Here is a 23119-nt window from a genome sequence, read left to right on the forward strand (position 1 = left end):
GGAAGTATATAGGAGAAGAGTGTTTACGTTATGACCTGGGGAATAGGAGAATCGTCTCTATGTTATGACCTGGGGAATAGCAGAATAGTCTCTATGTTGTGACCTGGGGAATAGGAGAATAGTCTCTATGTTATGACCTGGGGAATAGGAGAATAGTCTCTATGTTATGACCTGGGGAATAGGAGAATAGTCTCTATGTTATGACCTGGGGAATAGGAGAATAGTCTCTATGTTATGACCTGGGGAATAGGAGAATAGTCTCTATGTTATGACCTGGGGAATAGGAAAATAGTCTCTATGTTATGACCTGGGGAATAGCAGAAGAGTCTTTATGTTATGACCTGGGGAATAGGAGAATAGTCTTTATGTTATGAACTGGGGAATAGGAGAATCGTCTCTATGTTATGACCTGGGGAATAGGAGAATAGTCTCTATGTTGTGACCTGGGGAATAGGAGAATAGTCTCTATGTTATGACCTGGGGAATAGCAGAATAGTATCTTATATTATGACCTGGGGAATAGGAGAATAGTCTTTATGTTATGACCTGGGGAATAGCAGAATAGTCTTTATGTTATGACCGGGGGAATAGGAGAATAGTCTCTATGTTATGACCTGGGGAATAGCAGAATAGTTTCTATGTTATGACCTGGGGAATAGAAGAAGAGTCTTTATGTTATGACCTGGGGAATAGCAGAATAGTCTTTATGTTGTGACCTGGGGAATAGGAGAAGAGTCTTTATGTTATGACCTGGGGAATAGAAGAAGAGTCTTTATGTTATGACCTGGGGAATAGCAGAATAGTCTTTATGTTGTGACCTGGGGAATAGGAGAAGAGTCTTTATGTTATGACCTGGGGAATAGGAGAATATTCTTTATGTTATGACCTGGGGAAGAGGAGAATAGTCTTTATGTTATGACCTGGGGAATAGGAGAATAGTCTCTATGTTATGACCTGGGGAATAGCAGAAGAGTCTTTATGTTATGACCTGGGGAATAGAAGAAGAGTCTTTATGTTATGACCTGGGGAATAGCAGAATAGTCTTTATGTTGTGACCTGGGGAATAGGAGAAGAGTCTTTATGTTATGACCTGGGGAATAGGAGAATATTCTTTATGTTATGACCTGGGGAATAGGAGAATAGTCTTTATGTTGTGATCTGGGGAAGAGCAGAATAGTCTCTGTGTTATGACCTGGGGAATAGCAGAATAGTCTTTATGTTATGACTTGGGGAATAGCAGAATAGTCCCTATGTTATGACCTGGGGAATAGGAGAATAGTCTTTATGTTATGACCTGGAGAATAGTCTTTATGTTATGACCTGGGGAATAGCAGAATAGTTTCTATGTTATGACCTGGGGAATAGGAGAATAGTCTTTATGTTATGACCTGGGGAATAGGAAAATAGTCTCTATGTTATGACCTGGGGAATAGGAGAAGAGTCTTTTATGTTATGACCTGAGGAATATGAGAATAGTCTTTATGTTATGACCTGGGGAATAGGAGAAGAGTATTTCACATTATGACCTGGGGAATAGGAGAATAGTCTTTATGTTATGAACTGGGGAATAGGAGAAGAGTCTTTATGTTATGACCTGGGGAATAGGAGAATAGTCTTTATGTTATGACCTGGGGAATAGCAGAATAGTCTCTATGTTATGACCTGGGGAATAGGAGAATAGTCTCTATGTTATGACCTGAGGAATAGGAGAATAGTCTCTATGTTATGACCTGGGGAATAGGAGAAAAGGAGGTAAGTACAATTGAAGTCGGAAGTTTACATACACCTTAGCCAAATACATTTTAAACTCTGTTTTTTCACAATTCCTGACATTTAATCCTTGTAAAAATAAATAGGTCAGTTAGGATCACCACTTTATTTTAAAAATGTGAAATGTCGGAATAATAGTAGAGAGAATTATTTATTTTCTGCTATTATTTCTTTCGTCACATTCCCAGTGGGTCAGAAGTTTACATACACTCAATTAGTATTTGGTAGCATTGCCTTTAAATTGTTTTACTTGGGTCAAACGTTTCGGGTAGCCTTCCACAAGCTTCCCACAATAAGTTGGGTGAATTTTGGCCCATTCCTCACGACAGAGCTGGTGTAACTGAGTCAGGTTTGTAGGCCTCCTTGCTCGCACACGCTTTTTCAGTTCTGCCCACAAATGTTCTATAGGATTGAGGTCAGGGCTGTGTGATGGCCACTCCAATACCTTGACTTTGTTGTCCTTAAGCCATTTTGCCACAGCTTTGGAAGTATGCTTGGGGTCATTGTCCATTTGGGAGACCCATTTGCGACCAAGCTTTAACTTCCTGACTGATGTCTTGAGATGTTGCTTCAATATATCCACAGAATTTTCCTTCCTCATGATGCCATCTATTTTGTGAAGTGCACCAGTCCATCCTGCAGCAAAGCATCCCCACAGCATGATGCTGCCAACCCCGTGCTTCACGGTTGGGATGGTGTTCTTCGGCTTGCAAGCGACCCCCTTTTTCCTCCAAACATAACGATGGTCATTATGGCCAAACAGTTCTATTTTTGTTTCATCAGACCAGAGGACATTTCTCCAAAAAGTACGATCTTTGTCCCAATGTGCATTTGCAAACCGTAGTCTGGCTTTTTTATGGCGGTTTTGGAGCAGTGGCTTCTTCCTTGCTTAGGGGCCTTTCAGGTTATGTCGATATAGGACTCGTTTTACTGTGGATATAGATACTTTTGTACCTGTTTCCTCCAGCGTCTTCACAAGGTCCTTTGCTGTTGTTCTGGGATTGATTTGCACTTTTCGCACCAAAGCACGTTAATCTCTAGGAGACAGAACTCGTCTCCTTCCTGAGCGGTATGACGCTGCTTGGTCCCATGGTGTTTATACTTGCGTACTATTGTTTGTACAGATAAACGTGGCACCTTCAGGCATTTGGAAATTGCTCCCAAGGATGAACCAGACTTGTGGAGGTCTACAATTTTCTTTCTGAGGTCTTGGCTGATTTCTTTTGATTTTCCCATGATGTCAAGCAAAGAGGCACTGAGTTTGAAGGTAGGCCTTGAAATACATCCACAGGTACACCTCCAATAGACTCAAATGATATCAATTAGCCTATCAGAAGCTTCTAAAGCCATGACATCATTTTCTGGAATTTTCCAAGCTGTTTAAAAGCACAGTCAACTTAGTGTATGTAAACTTCTAACCCACTGGAATTGTGATACAGTGAATTATAAGTGAAATAATCTGTCTGTAAACAATTGTTGGAAAAATTACTTGTGTCATGCACAAAGTAGATGTCCTAACCAACTTGCCAAAACTATAGTTTGTTAACAAGAAATATTTGGAGTGGTTGAAAAACGAGTTTTAATGACTCCAAACTAAGTGTATGTAAACTTCTGGCTTCAACTGTATATAGGAGTAGAGCCTCTACTACATAAAGGGGAGATTTTACCATATAAATATAATTACTAGATCAGACAAAGCCCCTCGAACCATACCTCAGAACATCAATGTCCGTTCTAGTAATTCTGATTCTATAGATTTTGGCTCATATAAATAAAATAACTAGATCAGCAAAGCCCCTTCAGACTATGCCTCAGAATGGGAATGTCTACTCTTATTCATTTTATCTCAATAATATGACTTACCCGTGTCAGGATCTTTGGCGTAGATGACAGCGATGGGTGTCCTGACGGTGGTGTTGTCGAACACGGTGACTTCATAGTGGTTGTTGGAGAACTTGGGAGGGTTGTCGTTCATATCCTGGATCATGAGTAAAATGTCTGCCTGGCAGGAGCGGCCTCCGCCATCCGTGGCTTTAACTACGAGATCATACTCCATCACCTTCTCCCGGTCCAACTGGTCCAGGGTGAACAACTCCCCTGTCACAGATAAGAAGAACAAATACTTAGATGAATATATAGATGGACTTAACTTATTGCTTCTAGATCCTAGTGGAGCAGAGGGCCTCACATACAGTAGAGTACATGTTAGATGGATAGATACAGTGGGGGAAAAAAGTATTTGATCCCCTGCTGATTTTGTACGTTTGCCCACTGACAAAGACATGATCAGTCTATAATTTTAATGGTAGGTTTATTTGAACAGTGAGAGACAGAATAACAACAAAAAAATCCAGAAAAACGCATGTCAAAAATGTTATGAATTGATTTGCATTTTGATGAGGGAAATAAGTATTTGACCCCTCTGCAAAACATGACTTAGTACTTGGTGGCAAAACCCTTGTTGGCAATCACAGAGGTCAGACGTTTCTTGTAGTTGGCCACCAGGTTTGCACACATCTCAGGAGGGATTTTGTCCCACTCCTCTTTGCAGATCTTCTCCAAGTCATTAAGGTTTCGAGGCTGACGTTTGGCAACTCGAACCTTCAGCTCCCTCCACAGATTTTCTATGGGATTAAGGTCTGGAGACTGGCTAGGCCACTCCAGGACCTTAATGTGCTTCTTCTTGAGCCACTCCTTTGTTGCCTTGGCCGTGTGTTGTGGGTCATTGTCATGCTGGAATACCCATCCACGACCCATTTTCAATGCCCTGGCTGAGGGAAGGAGGTTCTCACTCAAGATTTGATGGTACATGGCGCCGTCCATCGTCCCTTTGATGCGGTGAAGTGGCCTGTCCCCTTAGCAGAAAAACACCCCCAAAGCATAATGTTTCCACCTTCATGTTTGACTGTGGGGATGTTGTTCTTGGGGTCATAGGCAGCATTCCTCCTCCTCCAAACACGGCGAGTTGAGTTGATGCCAAAGAGCTCGATTTTGGTCTCATCTGACCACAACACTTTCACCCAGTTCTCCTCTGAATCATTCAGATGTTCATTGGCAAACTTCAGACGGGCCTGTATATGTGCTTTCTTGAGCAGGGGGACCTTGCGGGCGCAGCAGGATTTCAGTCCTTCACGGCATAGTGTGTTACCAATTGTTTTCTTGGTGACTATGGTCCCAGCTACCTTGAGATCATTGACAAGATCCTCCCGTGTAGTTCTGGGCTGATTCCTCACCGTTCTCATGATCATTGAAACTCCACGAGGTGAGATCTTGCATGGAGCCCCAGGCTGCGGGAGATTGACAGTGCTTTTGTGTTTCTTCCATTTGCGAATAATCACACCAACTGTTGTCACCTTCTCACCAAGCTGCTTGGCGATGGTCTTGTAGCCCATTCCAGCCTTGTGTAGGTCTACAATCTTGTCCCTGACATCCTTGGAGAGCTCTTTGGTCTTGGCCATGGTGGAGAGTTTGGAATCTGATTGATTGATTGCTTCTGTGGACAGGTGTCTTTTATACAGGTAACAAACTGAGATTAGGAGCACTCCCTTTAAGAGTGTGCTCCTAATCTCAGCTCGTTACCTGTATAAAAGACACCTGGGAGCCAGAAATCTTTCTGCTTGAGAGGGGGTCAAATACTTATTTCCCTCATTAAAATGCTAATCAATTTATAACATTTTTGACGTGTGTTTTTCTGGATTTTTTTATTGTTATTCTGTCTCTCACTGTTCAAATAAACCTAACATTAAAATTATAGACTGATCATGTCTTTGTCAGTGTGCAAACATACAAAATCAGCAGGGGATCAAATACTTTTTTCCCTCACTGTATAGTCTATGTATAGATGAAAACTGGCTGTTGGTGGTGGGAAAAAACACTGAGATCTATATCAAAATGGTGGGAAAGAACACTGAGATCCATATCAAAATGGTGGGGAAAAACACTGAGATGTATATCAAAATAGTGGGAAAAAACACTGAGATGTATATCAAAATAGTGGGAAAAAACACTGAGATGTATATCAAAATAGTTGGGAGAACACTGAGATGTATATCAAAATGGTGGGAAAAAACACTGAGATGTATATGAAAATAGTGGGAAAAAACACTGAGATGTATATCAAAATAGTTGGGAAAACACTGAGATGTATATTAAAACTGTGGGGAAAAACACTAAGATGTACAGTACCAGTCAAAAGTTTGGACACACCTACTCATTCCAGGGTTTTTCTTTATTTTTACTATTTTCTACATTGTAGAATAATAGTCAAGACATCAAAACTATGAAATAACACATATGGAATCATGTAGTAACCAAAAAAGTGTTAAACAAATCTAAATATATTTTTATATTTGAGACTCTTCAAAGTAGCCACCCTTTGCCTTGATGACAGCTTTGCACACTCTTGGCATTCTCTCAACCAGCTTCATGAGGTAGTCAACTGGAATGCATTTCAATTAACAGGTGTGCCTCGTTAAAAGTTAATTTGTGGAATTTCTTTCCTTCTTAATGCGTTTGAGTCCATCAGTTGTGTTGTGACAATGTAGGGGTGGTATACAGATGATAGCCCTATTTGGTAAAAGACCAAGTCCATATTATGGCAAGAACAGCTCAAATAAGCAAAGAGAAACAACAGTCCATCATTACTTTAAGACACGAAGGTCAGTCAATCCGGTAAATTTCAAGAACTTGAAGTTTCTTCAAGTGCAGTCGCAAAAACCATCATGCGCTATGATGAAACTGGCTCTCATGAGGACCGCCACAGGAAAGGAAGACCCAGAGTTACCTCTGCTGCAGGGGATAAGTTCATTAGATTGCAGCCCAAATAAATGCTTCACAAAGTTCAAGTAACAGACACATCTCAACATCAACTGTTCAGAGGGGACTGTGTGAATCAGGCCTTCATGGTCGAATTGCTGCAAAGAAACCACTACTAAAGGACACCAATAAGAAGAAGAGACTTGCTTGGGCCAAGAAACACGCGCAATGGACATTAGACCTGTGGAAATCTGTCCTTTGGTCTGATGAGTCCAAATTTGAGATTTTTGGTTCCAACCACCATGTCTTTGTGAGACACGGAGTAGGTGAACGGATGATCTCCACATGTGTGGCTCCCACTGTGAAGCATGGAGGAGGAGGTGTTATGGTGTGGGGTGCTTTGCTGGTGACACTGTCTGTGATTTATTTAGAATTCAAGGCACTCTTAACCAGCATGGCTGCCACAGCATTCTGCAGCGATACGCCATCCCATCTGGTTTGTGCTTAGTGACACTATCATTTGTTTTTCATTGGGACAATGATCCAAAACACACTTCCAGGTTGGGATATTTGCTGGTGACACTGTCTGTGATTTATTTAGAATTCAAGGCACACTTAACTAGCACGGTTATTTGTTTAACACTTTTTTGTGTACTACATGATTCCATATGTGTTATTTCATAGTTTTGATGGTCTTCACTATTATTCTACAATGTAGAAAATAGTAAAAATAAATAAAAACCCTTGAATGAGTAGGTGTGTCCAAACTTTTGACTGGTAGTGTATATCAAAATGGTGGGGAAAAACACTGAGATGTATAGTATATCAAAATTATGGGAAAAGGGGCCAGACAGTAGGCCTATGCATTCTTTAAAAATAGCATCACAGTTTACAAAATATTTACTGAATTCTATCAAGAAGGAAACAATGAGAAGTACAAATAAATCACAAAATGTTTACATTTCTGGTAGTCATTCACCATACTACCAGCGCCATACCATTACTTTGGGTTGAAGAGCATATCAAAGCATCTCCTAGCATATATGTAACGTGAAAGGACAAATTCTTGAGATTATGAGCCCTGATTGGCTTACAATAATGAAGATAGATTGATGATAGGCTAGTGCTATGACAAACAGGAAGTATGATGAAAAGCCAAAGAACCAAACATGGAAAAAACATGTGGTGGTCTGACAGTGCACCATCTTGTCTTCTTGAAGACCTCAGTTTAAGTATTTTGTAAGAATGGAGATGTTATCTCTCAACCCAAACAAATAACGGATTTCACTTAGGGCCTCTTTTTGTTTACACCCCAAATAACAGTTGTCTCTAACCTGTCTTTTGATCAAGATGGAACTTGTCTGCGTTGGGGCCGTGGAGGGTGTAGGACATTTGTCCGTTGGTGCCGATGTCTGGGTCCGACGCTGAAACCTTCAGTATGAACATGCTTGACGGGGAATTCTCCATGACAACCTCTGTGTACAGCAACTGGAAAGAAACATCGATAGTTAGCTTCACCTTAGGTCAAATTGCAGTTGTTGACATTAGGCATTTTATCCATGCTTAGGTAGGCTACTGCTCATGTATGTGTTATGTATGTATGAACTGTTATAAAGTCCTTATGTAGGTACAACGTGTTACCGCTCTGCATGTATGTAGTATATCATCTACAGGGATCTAAATATATACCGTAGTGTCATGGCCGACTGACGTACCTGCTCACACAGAGGACTGTTATCGTTGATGTCTAGAACATGGACCTCTACTGTGGCAGGGGCCTCGAATCTCCCGTCGGTAACTGTTATCTTCAGGGAGTACTTATCTTTATCTTCGCGGTCAAGGGACTCTTTGAGGACCAGCACCCACTCCTCTCCCTCTTGCACAACGGAGAACTGGGCCAATGGGTCTCCATCTAAGGAAAAACATTTGAACGCTATAAATGGAATGTCAACGCTACCCGGAGACCTATATGGGTTTGATCATAACCACCACATCATTCTTCCTGTCAATGTAGTCACTTTTACACTTAGAATAAACCATTATAGAAGATATATTGTTCTGTTATAATGAGCCATTATAGAAGATATATTGTTCTGTTATAATGAGCCATTATAGAAGATATATTGTTCTGTTATAATGAGACATGACTATAGAATATATATTGTTCTGTTATAATGAGCCATTATAGAAGATATATTGTTCTGTTATAATGACACATGACTATAGAAGATATGTTGCTCTGTTTCTTATTTAAATGTTGTTCATAATGCTGATAGACCTGAGAAAACTACCATTCAACTACTTCAAAAAGTGTATGTGATCAATCATTCAATCAATCAAATTAATCAATCAACAAGACTCACCTGTGATGTAGCACGTGATCTGCCTGTTCTCTTTAGTCACATCCATATCAACGGTCGTCAGGCTCACGATGACCTCCCCAGGCCTAGTGTTCTCCATGACAGACCCATGGTACACGTCCTCCGTGAACCGAGGAGGGTTGTCGTTCTCGTCAGTCACCGTCACCTCCACTAGAACCGAGGACGAGAGCTTAACCATCCCACCGTGGTCAGTAGCCACCACTGTGAAGCTGTAGTGCTGTGTCGTCTCACTGTCCGTTTCTCTCAGAGTAGTTATCCAACCGCTCTCACTGTCGATGGAGAAGACATTGGTGATGTCATCGGGTTCGGCTTCCAAGGTGTAGGTCACCTGTCCATTGGTGTCCTGGTCAGGGTCGTTGGCAGTCACCTGGACGGATTAATTAATTAATGGATTAATTAATTAATTAACTAAACTGTTATTGCCCTAAAAGAGAATTTGATTTGCACATCATGAACACAGAAATCATAAAGAATTGCACACAACACTCAAGTACAAAAATATAAGATCAATGAAAAAAATATATCTGAAAAAAAACATACCTGGATGACGGTGGTTCCTGGTGGCATGTTCTCAGCCAGGAAGGCCTTGTAAGGGTTGGCCTCGAACACCGGCACGTTGTCATTCACATCCTGGACCTGGATGCTGACCGACACCAGCGAGGCTACGTCGGTCCCGTTGTGGTTGCCTTGAGCAATAACATCTATCTGATACCACTTGGTCTTCTCGTGGTCGATGCTCTTCTGGACGAGTAGAGTACCGCTCTCTTTATCCAGAGCAAACACTCTGTCTCTGTTGCTCTCCACAGTGTTGCCATTGACCAGGCTGTAGATGACTGGCATGTCGGAGTCGGCCTTGATCGTCCCGATCTCTGTTCCCATTGAGATGTCCTCGGCTGCAGAGAAGGTGTACAGCGGCTCGGAGAACTTCGGAAGAGGGACCTCAGGTGGGACTACTTTCACCTGCACCGGAACCGTGGAGTTGTAGAACGGTAATCCGCCATCCCGAGCCTTGACTTTGAAGTTGAATATCTTGTTCTCTTGACCTATCAGGCTCTCTTTGACGCTGACAATGCCAGTGAAGGGGTTGATCTCGATGATGTCCTCGGTCACTTCCTCTGTTTCGTCCACGGTGTAGGTGACGTCAGCATTTTTGCCGTCGTCTGCGTCGTACGCCATTATCTGAATCACGGGAGAGCCTTTGTTTACAGTAGACTGGATTGAGACCTGATACTCTGACGCTTTGAACTGAGGGGCATTATCATTCTCATCTGTCAGGATAATCTTCACAGTGCAGAACGCTACTTTCCCTCCGCCATCTTTAGCCATCACCTTGACGGCGATCACTCTTTGGGATGGATTCTCGCGATCTAAAGGTTGAGATGTTACGACCTGTCCATTCTTGTCTATGGAGAATTTCTCATCTGCCAGTTTATTGATGATGGTGTAGTCCACGCTGCCGTAAGGTCCATCGTCAGGGTCTATGGCGGCCAGGCGAATCACACGTGTTCCAGCCTCAGCGTTCTCAGCTAGTTCCGCCTCGTAGATGTTCTTGTTAAAATAGGGGCTGTGTTTATTAGTGTTCATCATATCAATGATCACGGGGGCTGTATTCTGGAAAACGCCATCTGACACAGCTACGGTGAGGTTGTAGAATGGGTCCACATTTCTCTTGCAGACGTTAGAAAAGGAGATAATCCCAGAGGATTCGTTGATGGCGAAGTATCTTCCCTCATTACCCGAGAGGATCTTATACTGTAGATTGTTAAAGTCTCTGGTGTCGGGGTCCGAAGCTTGGATTTTTATGACGATGTGGCCACATTTGGCCATTTCATCCAGTGTTGCCTGATAGTGGGGCATGGAGAAGTTTGGAGGGTTATCGTTGACATCGGTTACGTTAACAATAACATAGGCTTCGCTGCTCAATGGGTTTGTGCCATTATCTATGGCTTTGATCTTTAACTGGAAATGCTTCGTGTTCTCATAGTCCAACACCTGTGTCGTAATAATTAGACCACTCTGGGGATCTATCTCAAAGAAGTCTGTTTCATTTTCCCCCGTCCGCAAAATATGGAAAGTTATGTCTTTATTTCTGCCCGAGTCTCTATCTGTGGCTGATATCTGTAAAACAGATGTGCCTATGGGTAATCCTTCAGGCATATCTACTGTGTCAGTCAGCTTGGAGAAGACTGGAGGGTTATCGTTAACATCTTCAACCTCTATTTCGACAGCAGCCACTGAATAGGAGCCTGTCACAGTGTCAGTGGCTCGGACCGTCAATAGATGCATTGTCTGGCTCTCATAGTCTAATAAATCAGTGACACTTAACACTCCTGTTTTAAAATCTATGTGAAAGTGTTTTGATGCGTTCTCCTCTTCCAGATTGTAAATAAGCCGGTATCCCTCAGGGTTTCTTGCTTGTACATGCAAGATGGTGGTGAAGGGAGATATGTTTTCAGGGACTTTCAGAGGATAGAGCAAAGTCTGAAAAATGGGGTTGGTGCGATTTCTCACCGTGATACTCAGCTCTTCTGAAACGGTCCAACTGGGCGAGCCCTCGTCTGTGGCCAGGACAGTCAGGGTATATTTATTCGTAGCTTCAAAGTCTATAGGCCGCTGAAGGGACACGTCACCAACATAAGGGTCTATCCTAAACAGATCAAAATCTTCCTCCAACAAGTACATAATTGAGCCATTTTCTCCAAGATCACTGTCGGAGGCCATCACTTGAAAGATTACATCTCCTGGGTCTGTGTCTTCAGAGATCATCATGGAGTGAGGCAGGTTCAAGAACCTCGGTGGATTGTCATTGATGTCAACTATGTAAACGTTGACATGGGTTATTGCCCTGCGAGGGGGACTCCTCATGTCTCTCACCTCCACCACTATGTCATAGACATCCTGCTCCTCTCTGTCGAAGGGGACGCCGGTGGTCTCAAGCACCCCTGATGTTGGGATTATAGAAAACCGTCCCATTGGGTTCAATACAGAGTAAATCAGAGGCTCGTTCAAGTAGCTACCCGAAGCTCTCAACACAGCTAACGTTTTGACCGATGTCGAGTTCTCCACAATGGTGGCTGCGTACAATCCCTGCTCAAATTCAAGATGGCCGCCTGCTGTTATGTTGGTGATGTTTATCTTAACTGTGGCAAGGTCTTTGTACAGGCCGTCAGAGGCTTTGACCAGCAGCTGGTAAAAGGATTTAAACTCTGAAACATTGTATACAGAGATAGCACCAGTGGAAGGATGAATGAGAAAAGCATGTTGAAGGTTGCCCTCTGTGATGCTGTATGAGACAGCTGAATCTGCATCTTGTGCCGTGACCCGTACAACCTCCATCTCTCTGACAGGAGGGAAGATGATGGACGACTCGTACACCGGCGTAGCGAATTTGGGGGAACAGTCGTTGAAATCCAGGACAAGGATGGTGACTCTGGCTGGCTCCGCTGCGTACAGTGACCGTTCCCCTGAGTCCCGTACCTGAATGCTGAAGCGAAACTCAGGTGTTTCTTCAAAGTCCACCTCAGATATCACAGAGATTGTACCCATGCTGGGATCTATCTTGAAGACTTTCATCGCTTCCGGTTCCAGGATTTGGAAGACTAGGAGAGAGTTAGAGTCCCTGTCGGCATCGGAGGCTCGTATCACCAGAGGTGTGTTGCTCTCCCCCATCACCATGCTGTTTATGTGAGCAGATTCACTAATCTGGCCATGGAATATCTCCTGGAGGAACACCGGAGGGTTATCATTCTCATCTATCACATAGACGTAAACAACCGTATCTGACGAGGCTCCTGCCGAGGTGCTGGCACGCACTTTGAGTCTGTACGAGAAACATTCCTCGAAGTTGAGGCTCGTTTGGACAGAGAGAACTCCGGAGTCTGCATTGATGTGGAAGGTTCCGTTAGGGTCTCCATCTTTGATGCTGTAGTGGACTGAAGATGGGCTGGCTGCAGAGACAGTGATCACGGGAGTTCCCAGAGGACTGGCTTCACTGACTTCTGAGAAGTACTCATCAGAGGGGAACCTGGGAGAGAGAAGATAGAATGGTTTTTATTAACAATTAGTAAAGCAGTACATACTATCAAGAGTAGCTGAAGTTTAATTATTTGATGCAATTTACAAATTAAAACCTTTAAGAACTATCAAACAACATAATACTAGTTTAAATACATATTAACCTGGGAGGGGTTCTGTCTGATAGCAGGACGGTGATGGAGACAGAACAGAGGTCGCTGTGCTGGGGGAAACCCTGGTCTGTGGCCTTCACTGTCAGATGAAACTGCTCCTGGGGTAGGTTGTCCAGAGGCTTGGCGACAGTGATACTCCCCAGCTCGCCATCGATGTCAAAGGTGTTGTCGACATTCCCTGTAAAGACGAACAATGACCAAATACAAATTAACAAATTATTTCACAAACATATATTTTTGTGTATAGAATGTTTTATTGTCAACACATTTGCCTATATGTGAGTGTTCAACCAAGTAAAAATAATTCTCAAAGAATGCTTTAAGAATAGAATGTACTTATAAAAGAATGCTAAAAATAGATAATCACACTTGAAGATTTTTCATAATTCAAATCCCTCATAATCTACCCTCATAATCTCAGATCTGTGTTGTACCTGAGTGAACGGAGTAGATAATCTGAGCGTTGCTCCCAACGTCCTTATCCAGAGCCTTGACACGCAGCACCTCTGTCCCAGCCGCAGCCTGATTGGTGATAGTGCCCTCATAGTTGGCTGCCATGAAGGCAGGAGAGTGGTCGTTGCAGTCCTCCACGTGAACCACTGCCTTCACAAAGTTTCTTTTCACTGGGATCTCCTGATCTCGAACCTGTGGAGTTCAAGGATATGGTGAGAGCAGGACAGTGTAGGGACGATAACTTCATCCAACTCAAATTCCTAGATAACCAGAAGAAAAAAAAGGATTGCTATAATCTGACAGAGAGTACTTTGTGAAACGGTTATGATAGATACGCTGTACTTTAGGTCCTCATGTTTTCAATGTAAAGGGAGATGAAAAAGGAAACATCACTAAAAACATAAACAACGTTACCATCACAATGAGCGTGTGCACAGAAAGCTTCTCATGGTCCAGCTGCTCAGTCATGACCAGCACACCACTCTTGGGGTCCAGATGGAAGTCCTTCAGGCTGTCTGGATGGACGCTGCTGTGGAGGGAGTAGATGAGTTTGCTGTTGCTGTCTCGGTCCTGAGCAGAGATTTGGAGGATGTCCTTCCATGGAGAGGTGTCTTCTGGCACTCTGACCTCGTAGATCGACTTCATGAACATGGGTCGATGCTCGTTCATGTCCAGCACACGGATATATGCCTAGGAGAGAGACAGACAGACAGACAGACAGACAGACAGACAGACAGACAGACAGACAGACAGACAGACAGACAGACATACAGACAGACAGACAGGAAGAGCAATTTAATCTAAAGTTTTACAATAACTACTAATTTACCATGTATTTCATATGTGCATCACCTGTGTGGTTGCGACCTGATGCCCGTCTGTAACCTGTACAGTCAGATTATAGTTGGACTTCTTCCCTGCATCCAGAGGCCTGGCGATCACGATGCTGCCTGTGTTCCTCTCAATGTCAAAGTCCTGCTCCTCATCACCCCCTGGGAGAGAACAACACAGTAGATAGGAGATGGTGAAAATCAATCAATATCATTCAATCACCAGTGGCTTCCTTCTGGCCACTCTACCATAAATGCCTGATTGTTGGAGTGCTGCAGAGACGGTTGTCCTTCTGGAAGGTTCTCCCATCTCCACGGGAACTCTGGAGCTCTGTCAGAGTGACCATCGGGTTCTTGGCCTCAATGGAAGCCTTCACAGAGTCTCTCAGGTTGTTTGGCTTCGTAAGTGTCCGTCACTGAGACTGGCCCCACTGGCTTTATGGGAGGAGGGAGTGAGTGAGAGCCCATATGGAAGTTGTGACACACAGGTTCAGAACCATAATGACTTGGCTGTGGTTGGAGGATCATTCTTTCTACAGATGGACCTGTGAGCAGCTGTTTGGAGCGTCCACTGGAAATGGAGTTTGCCCAGTCAGGACAGGTGGAAAAGACAAGAACACCAACAAAACATCCCAAAACTACTGAGTGGGGTTAATACCTAATTTCACCCCTTTGAATGTTGGCCATCGCCCTGCATGCGTGCGTGTGAATTACGGAACATGAGCTAAGAGGCCTCACTGATCATGGCCACAAACACGCGTACTGTATTGCACCCTCGACAGTTTAGAAGCATTACTCCCTGTGCATAACACGCCTCCTTTTACTGAGAGAAAAAAATGAACAATCTGCCAGTATGGGGCTCCCGAGTGGCGCGGCGGTCTAAGGCACTGCATCTCAGTGCTAGAGGCGTCACTACAGACCGAGTGGCGCAGCGGTCTAAGGCACTGCATCTCAGTGCTAGAGGCGTCACTACAGACCGAGTGGCGCGGCGGTCTAAGGCACTGCATCTCAGTGCTTGAGGCGTCACTACAGACACCCTGGTTCGATTCCAGGCTGTATCACAATCCGGCCGTGATTGGGAGTCCAATAGGGCGGCGCACAATTGGCCCAGCGTCGTCCGGGTTTGGCCGGGGTAGATAAGAAATAAATAAGAATTTGTTCTTAACTGACTTGCCTAGTTAAATTTAAAAAATTAAAAAACGAAACATCGTCATCCTCCCATGCTCAGCCACGTATGTATTAATGACAGAAAACAAGGTTGCAGCAAAAGGTTGCCCCCTGTGTCCAAGTGTACCAGAATAAGTGTAACACAATTGTTTAAGGGGGAACATTTGGCAGCGACACGCTTTGAACAGACGCCGAGAACAGTAGGGGTAAAGCTCATGCTTGTTTAGCCAGATGGTGTTTATTAAGAAATACATGCACCTTTTCAAGGCTCACACGACTCCATTTTAAACAAGCTTTCCCTTTTAATATCACCGGTGGGACAACATGAAAATATGACATAAAAAAAAAATGTCTCTTCTCCCAACAAAATGTTCAGCATTATTGAATAATTAATCAAATGTTTAGATTTCTAGTTGGTGCTTTTGCAACGTAAAAAAAAAACGCTGGTTGATGTTTATTGTCATGAGTCTTCCCACTGGGCACAGACGTCAATTCAATGTCTATTCCACGTTGGTTCAACGTAATTTCATTGAAATTATGTGGAAACAATGTTGATACAACCAGTGTGTGCCCAATGGGTTGTCCTGGAGGCAGAACTGAGCGATTTCCCCTTAGATAGGCCTGATGCAAAGTCAAAATTGGCTATATTGTCCAAACAATAGTTTTTTTGTCTTAATTTAAGGTCAGGGTTAGGCATAAGGGTTAGCAGTGTGATTAAGGTTAGGGTTAAGGTTAGGTTTAAAATCAGATTTTATGAATTTGTTGCCAGCTAGTGACCGCTCTGTAAATCTGCCTTTAGAACAAGATTCATGATGAAAAACATTAATCTGCAGGGAAGAAACCATCCAATGTATCCGATGATTAAAAATATTGACAGAGGCTTTGAAAGAGACGGAGAATAAATAGATTGTTTGTTTCAATATATAATGTGTTGACCAGCTGAAGAGTAGAAAAGCAGCAGTCGAAGAACAAGTCAAATGAAAAGCTGAAGATCTCAACACGTTAGAATTGCATTGTCTGCCACATTTAGCCATCAGGTGCTTTTCGAGGCGCCATCTAAATTGCCCTGGTTGAGTTCATGTACAGTGCATTCGGGAAAGTATTCAGACCCCTTGACTTTTTCCACATTTTGTTACATTACAGCCTTATTCTAAAATGGATTCAATATTATTTTTTCTTCATCAATTTACACACAATACCCCATAATGACAAAGCAAAAACAGATTTTTTTGCAAATTAATAAATAACAAAAAACAAAACTAAAATATCACATTTACGTAAGTATTCAGACCCTTTACTCAGTACTTTGTTGAAGCACCTTTGGCAGCGATTACAGCCTTGAGTCTTCTTGGGTATGACGCTACAAGCTTGGCACACCTGTATTTGGGGAGTTTCTCCCATTCTTCTCTGCAGATCCTCTCAAGCTCTGTCAGGTTGGATGGGGAGCGTCACTCCACAGCTATTTTCAGGTCTCTCCAGAGATGTTCGATCGGGTTCAAGTCCGGGCTCTGGCTGGGCCACTCAAGGACATCCAGAGACTTGTCCCGAAGCCACTCCTGTGTTGGATGTGTGCTTAGGGACGTTGTCCTGTTGGAAGGTGAACCTTCGCCCCAGTCTGAGGTCCTGAGCGCTCTGGAGCAGGTTTTCATCAAGGATCTCTCTGTACTTTGCTCCGTTCATCTTTCCCTCGATCCTGACTAGTCTCGCAGTCCCTGCCACTGAAAAACATCCCCACAGAATGATGCTGCCACCCCCATGCTTCACCGTAGGGATGGTGCCAGGTTTCCTCCAGACGTGACGCTTGGCATTCAGGCCAAAGAGTTCAATCTTGGTTTCATCAGACCAGATGATTTCGTTTCTCATGGTCTGAGAGTCCTTTAGGTGCCTTTTGGCAAACTCCAAGCGGGCCGTCATGTGCCTTTTACTGAGGAGTGTCTTCCGTCTGGCACTCTACCATAAAGGCCTGATTGGTGGAGTGCTGCAGAGATGGTTATCCTTCTGGAAGGTTCTCCCATCTCCACAGAGGAACTCTGGAGCTCTGTCAGAGTGACCATCGGGTTCTTGGTCACCTCCCTGACCAAGGCCCTTCTTCCCTGATGGCTCAGTTTGGCCGGGTGGCCAGCTCTAGGAAGAGTCTTGGTGGTTCCAAACTTCTTCCATTTAAGAATGATGGAGGCCACTGTGTTCTTAGGGACCTTCAATGCTGCAGAAATGTTTTGGTACCCTTCCCGAGATCTGTACCTCGACACAATCCTGTCTCGGAGCTCTACGGACAATTCCTTCGACCTCATTACCTGGTTTTGGCTCTGACATGCACTGTCAACTGTGGGACCTTATATAGACAGGTGTGTGCCTTTCCAAATCATGTCCAATTAATTGAATTTACCACAGGTGGATTCGAATCAAGTTGTAGAAACATCTCAAGGATGATCAATGGAAACAGGATGCACCTGAGCTCAATTTCAAGTCTCATAGCAAAGGGTCTGCATACTTATGTAAATAAGGTATTTCTGTTTTTATTTATTTATACATTTGCAAACATTTCTAAAAACCTTTGTCATTATGAGGTATTGTGTATAGACTGATGAGAAACATGTTTTACTTTATCAATTTTAGAATAAGGCTTTAACGTAACAAAATGTGGAAAAAGTCAAGGGGTCTGAATACTTTCCAAATGCATTGCATGTCCCACCACAAAGGCTTGCTTTCATTGGAATATTTTCACAAACATATTTATGCAGCAGAAATGTTAATACTATAGTGTTATTTTAAAGTGCTACCGTACTTGATGTTTGGGATCAATCCTTCTTTTTTCCAAGTTAATCAAAGTTAATTTAATTGTGAAAGAGCTAGACTAATACTTTAGCAAAGTTTAGCAGCATGTTTTGACACAGGGCCATGTAAGGCAGATGACCCATCAGAGTTAGACTCTATCTGTCCTGTAGTGTCCTGGCCCTTCATCTGAGGAAATATGGCTCTGTTCTCCCCTTGCTGGGGTGTAGGGCACGCACACACACGCACACGCACACACGCACACACACACACACACACACACACACACACACACACACACACACACACACACACACACACACACACACACACACACTGGGCCCCTGCCTCTAGCTGAGGTGTTATCTGCCACACTGAGACCAGGCCTGCTGCTCTGTTCAGCAGCAGAGTGACATGAACTCAATCTACTACCATCATAGTTTACATGGTGCAATCTTTTGACGGGTCATGTTTTGTCTTGCCTTTAAGGACATGCCGATAATGTGTGAAACGTTCACATATCATCTTCATTTTGACTCATCCCATAATAAAACAGCTACTTTCACGGTAACGTTACTCTAAGCCTTTACTGTGTCAACTAACATAACTATTGCTATAGCAACATCAAATTACACAAATCTGATCATATTTTCCAGGATGTTAGTTTCTATAAAATAGGCTGTAATTCTACACACTGAAAAACACTTCGCTGTACTTTGGTCCATATCATCTACACACAACATACAGCACACGTCCACACATCAGAGTTAACGGTGTTAGTGCTGACCTGTGACGTCATACCACAGCAGCCTCTGCGTCTCTGTGAGGATGATCCCCACCATGTGAGTGACAGGATCCGTCTCCATGACAGCGAAGGTGAAGTGTGGCTCGTCAAACGTCAACGGCTCGGAGGTGGGCGTCGGCTTGGGGATCCACTCTACGTCGAGGCGGACTGTTGACGACCTCGCCGGGCTCCCGTGGTCCTCTGCTTTGATCTGACAGAGGGAAGGGATGGGGTGGAGAGCACGTGTTATTGAACTGGTGTGGATCTTTGCGTTACTCATCACAGTACATGAGAACATGACAGGGTTGGTGTTCATCACAATGGTGTTCACATGCAACTTCACATGCAAGTTTACACACTCCCTGCATGTGAATGAGAGCCATGAAAGAAGACGTGGTTGTATTTTGTTTAAGGATAGGAGGTGTCCTACAGAGTGCTCCACCACTGTGTGTGGTTGTGAAAAGCAGAAGGATCTGTGGAACATGTAACTATGTGGTTGTATTATGATCTTGGTCCACCTACCGTGAGGATGCTGTAGTTGCCTGCTGTGAAGTCCCTCCGTGCCGTCACCACCCCGGTGTCTGGATGGATCTCAAACCTCTCGTCCTGGTTGTCCTGGAGACTGAAGGTGACCTCAGCATTAGGCCCTTCATCGTCGTCCTTGGCAACCATCCGGCACACCTCCACCTGTGGCTCTGCCCCCTGACGCCTGTGTTGCTCAGGTAGTTTGACCTGGAAACAATCAATGAATCACCCAGTCACATTTATTTATAAAAGCCCTTTATTACATCAGCAGTAGAAAGTACTTTAATAGTAAGTGGGGCTGAATGGCATCCTAATCCCTAAATAGTGCACTACTTTTTATCAGATCCATACACGGTCCTAGTAAGAAGTAGTGCACAATGGCTTTTGACCAATCAAGATCAGCTCTGAGAAAGATACGATGTGAAAAGATCTGATGTGATTGGTGAAAAAATCAATTGGTGGAAAGAATATCAGAATTGGGCTGCCTGTATGAACGCAGACTATGTAGGGAATAGGGTGCCATTTGGGACGCTGACCCGAGACCCCAAAGAACCAGCAGAAGCAGACCTGGAAGAGCTTGTGGTTGAACTGGGGTCTGTTGTCATTCTCATCCAGCACCTGGATGATCACTGTACAGGTGGAGTGGAGAGCAGGGGCTCCGTTGTCTGACACTATCACCTGAGAGGAGAAGAAGGGGAAGAGGGGTTAGTCCTTCTCAAATAGTGGGGCACGCCCCCCTGTGGGGGCTCGGAGCGATGCCGGGGGGGCGCGTGTGACCCCGTGGAACATGCTTTTTTTGCCGCAGGGAGTAGTTATTTTTTGCATGGGGGGGGCGCGTGTGACCCCGTGGAACATGCTTTTTTTTGCCGCAGGGTGTAGGTTTTTTTGCATCGAACAAGAGCACACAGCACAGAGCAGGAGATATGAAGTGCAGATAACAAACCCTGAAGAGACACCATGGAAACATATTCAACTGGGATGAAAAGAAAGGCGGAGAGAGACTGAGATAATGAGACAAACGTAAGTCTCCCGAAAGCTAAGACGAGGAAACATGACGAAGCGTATGTAGCGCTTGGCTTCACTGCGACCAAATAAATTAAGGCGTCACTTAAAGACATTACAGCCCAATCACGCTGATAAGCCGTTTGAGTTTTTTCAGCGAAAACGTGCCGAATATTGCCAACAATCGTCCCGCTTTGTGAATGCTACTTCAGTAAACCAGCGAGCACTGTTAGCATCATATAAGGTGGCGTACCGAATTGCTCAGAGCAACAAAAAAAACACTCCATAGCAGAGGAGCTGATACTGCCTGCAGCATTAGACATGGTCTCTGTCATGCTGGATGACGCAAGTGCTGCTGCAAAAAAAAAAACTATCCCTCTGTCCAATGACACTGTCGCCAGACGTATAAATGACATTGCTAACGATCTTAAAGAACAGCTGGTAGATAAACTCAAAGACAAACGTTTTGCCTTACAGTTCGATGAAGCAACTGACACAGCAACAAAGACTGTTTGTTTATCGCTTATGTACGTTTTGACATGACAAACTCCCCGTGTGAGGATCTACTTTTTTGTAAATATGTCAGAGACAGAGCCACAGCTGAAGAGCTATTCAAAAAGCTGGACTGCTTCCTGACTGAGAATGGGCTAAAGTGGGAGAACTGCATTGGTGTTTGCAGTGATGGTGCACAGACCATGGCAGGGATGAGAAAAGGACTTCGGGCACTCATCAAGAAGGCCTCACCTAATGCTGAGTGGACACACTGTGTTATACACAGAGAAGCACTGGCATCAAGGCACCTTTCCTCTGAATTAAGTGAGGTTATGACTGACATTGTAGGTGTAGTCAATTTTATAAAGACCAGACCACTAAAAACAAGAGTCTTCTCTGCTAACTGTGAGGAGATGGGAGCTGAACATCAAGCTGTGCTGTTTCACAGTGAAGCAAGGTGGCTGTCACGAGGAAAAGTCTTGTCCCGATGTTTTTGAGCTCAGAGAGCAGATAAGAATGTTTTCGGAGCAGGAGCACAAGAACGACCTCGCAGAACAATTTTGTGATGAGAACTTCCTGGCAAAACTGGCCTACCTGAGTGACATATTTGGAAAGCTAAATGAACTAAATCTACAGCTTCAAGGGAAAGATAAACACCTCCATCAGGTCACAGACAAGATCAGCAAAAATATAACAGAAAATAATTGAGAAGCACTGGGTTAGTCTAACAGTAGGAAATGGAAGAAGAGGGGTTAGTCTACCAGCAGGATATGGAGGAAGAGGGGTTAGTCTACCAGCAGGATATGGAGGAAGAGGGGTTAGTCTAACAGCAGGATATGGAGGAAGAGGGGTTAGTCTAACAGCAGGATATGGAGGAAGAGGGGTTAGTCTAACAGCAGGATATGGAGGAAGAGGGGTTAGTCTACCAGCAGGATATGGAGGAAGAGGGGTTAGTCTAACAGCAGGATATGGAGGAAGAGGGGTTAGTCTAACAGCAGGATTTGGAGGATTGATTAAGACTTAAATTAATTTATAAAGTTGTATGTATCATAAGTCACATATATTTTGTGAACAATGTTCTTTATCAAGACCACACACATTATGGATCATTTATAGGCTAGTTTAAACTCTCATTATAGGCCTTTTAACGATCTCATAAAAAATGCACGTTGTTTAATAAAAAGCAGTTGTCTCAGTTTCTCACCTCGATACTGTGCTCAGACTTCTGTTCCCGGTCCAGAGAGCTCAGAGTGCTGATGACGCCTAAGAAAATAGAGAGAGAGGGGGGAGGGGCAGAGGGGGGCAGAGAGTGATTTAATTGAATTGAGAGGGGGAAGATGGGAACGAAGGAGGAAGAAGGAACAGGGTCGTCAATATGGAGTCTTTCCCACATGGATAGTATAATATAATAATAATAATATGCCATTTAGCAGACGCTTTTATCCAAAGCGACTTACAGTCATGTGTCATTATGGAGTCTTTCCCACATGGACAGCAGTAGCAGGGTCGTTCCATGAAATTACTACCTTTTGCAGTTATTTTGTTGCTTTGAAAAAGTAATTTCTAAAGATTATTATTTACTTCATGTGATTGGTCGCTCATTTTAAGGTCAACCCTGTTACGTGAACTGAACTCTTGTTTTAATAGGGTGAAACGATTCATTTTAAAATATTTTTTTCAAAAGAAACATTGAACATCTAAAAGTAAATTCATAGAGTAAAAGCAGGTGTGCTGGTTCTATTCTTTTTGGCCATTTCCTGGTGTTTTGTGGTGTAAAACTGAGCGGGTCGAGCATAACAAGTCAACTCTGTTACTCATGGATAGACAGGCTAGAAATGAAGCATGCATTCAATTGCCACTTCCTGTCACGCACAACATGATTTCATTCCCCCTGTCACAATGGGATTTATGGCTGATTTAAGAAAAAGTCATCAACCCTGTTAAGGTCAACCCTGTTACTTTCTTTGGCACTTAAAGGGGCAGTGCAGTCAAAAACATGAT

General features: G+C 43.6%; 1 protein-coding gene across 1 annotated transcript in view; it reads right to left on the bottom strand.

The window, feature by feature from the left end:
- Positions 1-23119, bottom strand: part of LOC121530835 (protocadherin Fat 2) — a 76449-nt gene that overhangs the window by 32521 nt on the left and 20809 nt on the right. The window contains exons 4-16 of the mRNA XM_041836102.2: positions 22323-22381; positions 20192-20302; positions 19622-19831; positions 19103-19310; positions 14399-14538; positions 13961-14236; positions 13528-13738; positions 13085-13271; positions 9447-12930; positions 8889-9273; positions 8241-8437; positions 7860-8013; positions 3634-3867 (exon numbers count right to left, since the gene is read on the bottom strand). Of these exons, the coding sequence (XP_041692036.1) occupies positions 3634-3867; positions 7860-8013; positions 8241-8437; positions 8889-9273; positions 9447-12930; positions 13085-13271; positions 13528-13738; positions 13961-14236; positions 14399-14538; positions 19103-19310; positions 19622-19831; positions 20192-20302; positions 22323-22381 (5856 nt within the window). The remainder of the gene's footprint in view (positions 1-3633; positions 3868-7859; positions 8014-8240; positions 8438-8888; positions 9274-9446; positions 12931-13084; positions 13272-13527; positions 13739-13960; positions 14237-14398; positions 14539-19102; positions 19311-19621; positions 19832-20191; positions 20303-22322; positions 22382-23119) is intronic.

The sequence above is a fragment of the Coregonus clupeaformis genome, chromosome 2, assembly GCF_020615455.1.
Source record: "Coregonus clupeaformis isolate EN_2021a chromosome 2, ASM2061545v1, whole genome shotgun sequence".
Lineage (NCBI taxonomy): Eukaryota > Metazoa > Chordata > Actinopteri > Salmoniformes > Salmonidae > Coregonus > Coregonus clupeaformis.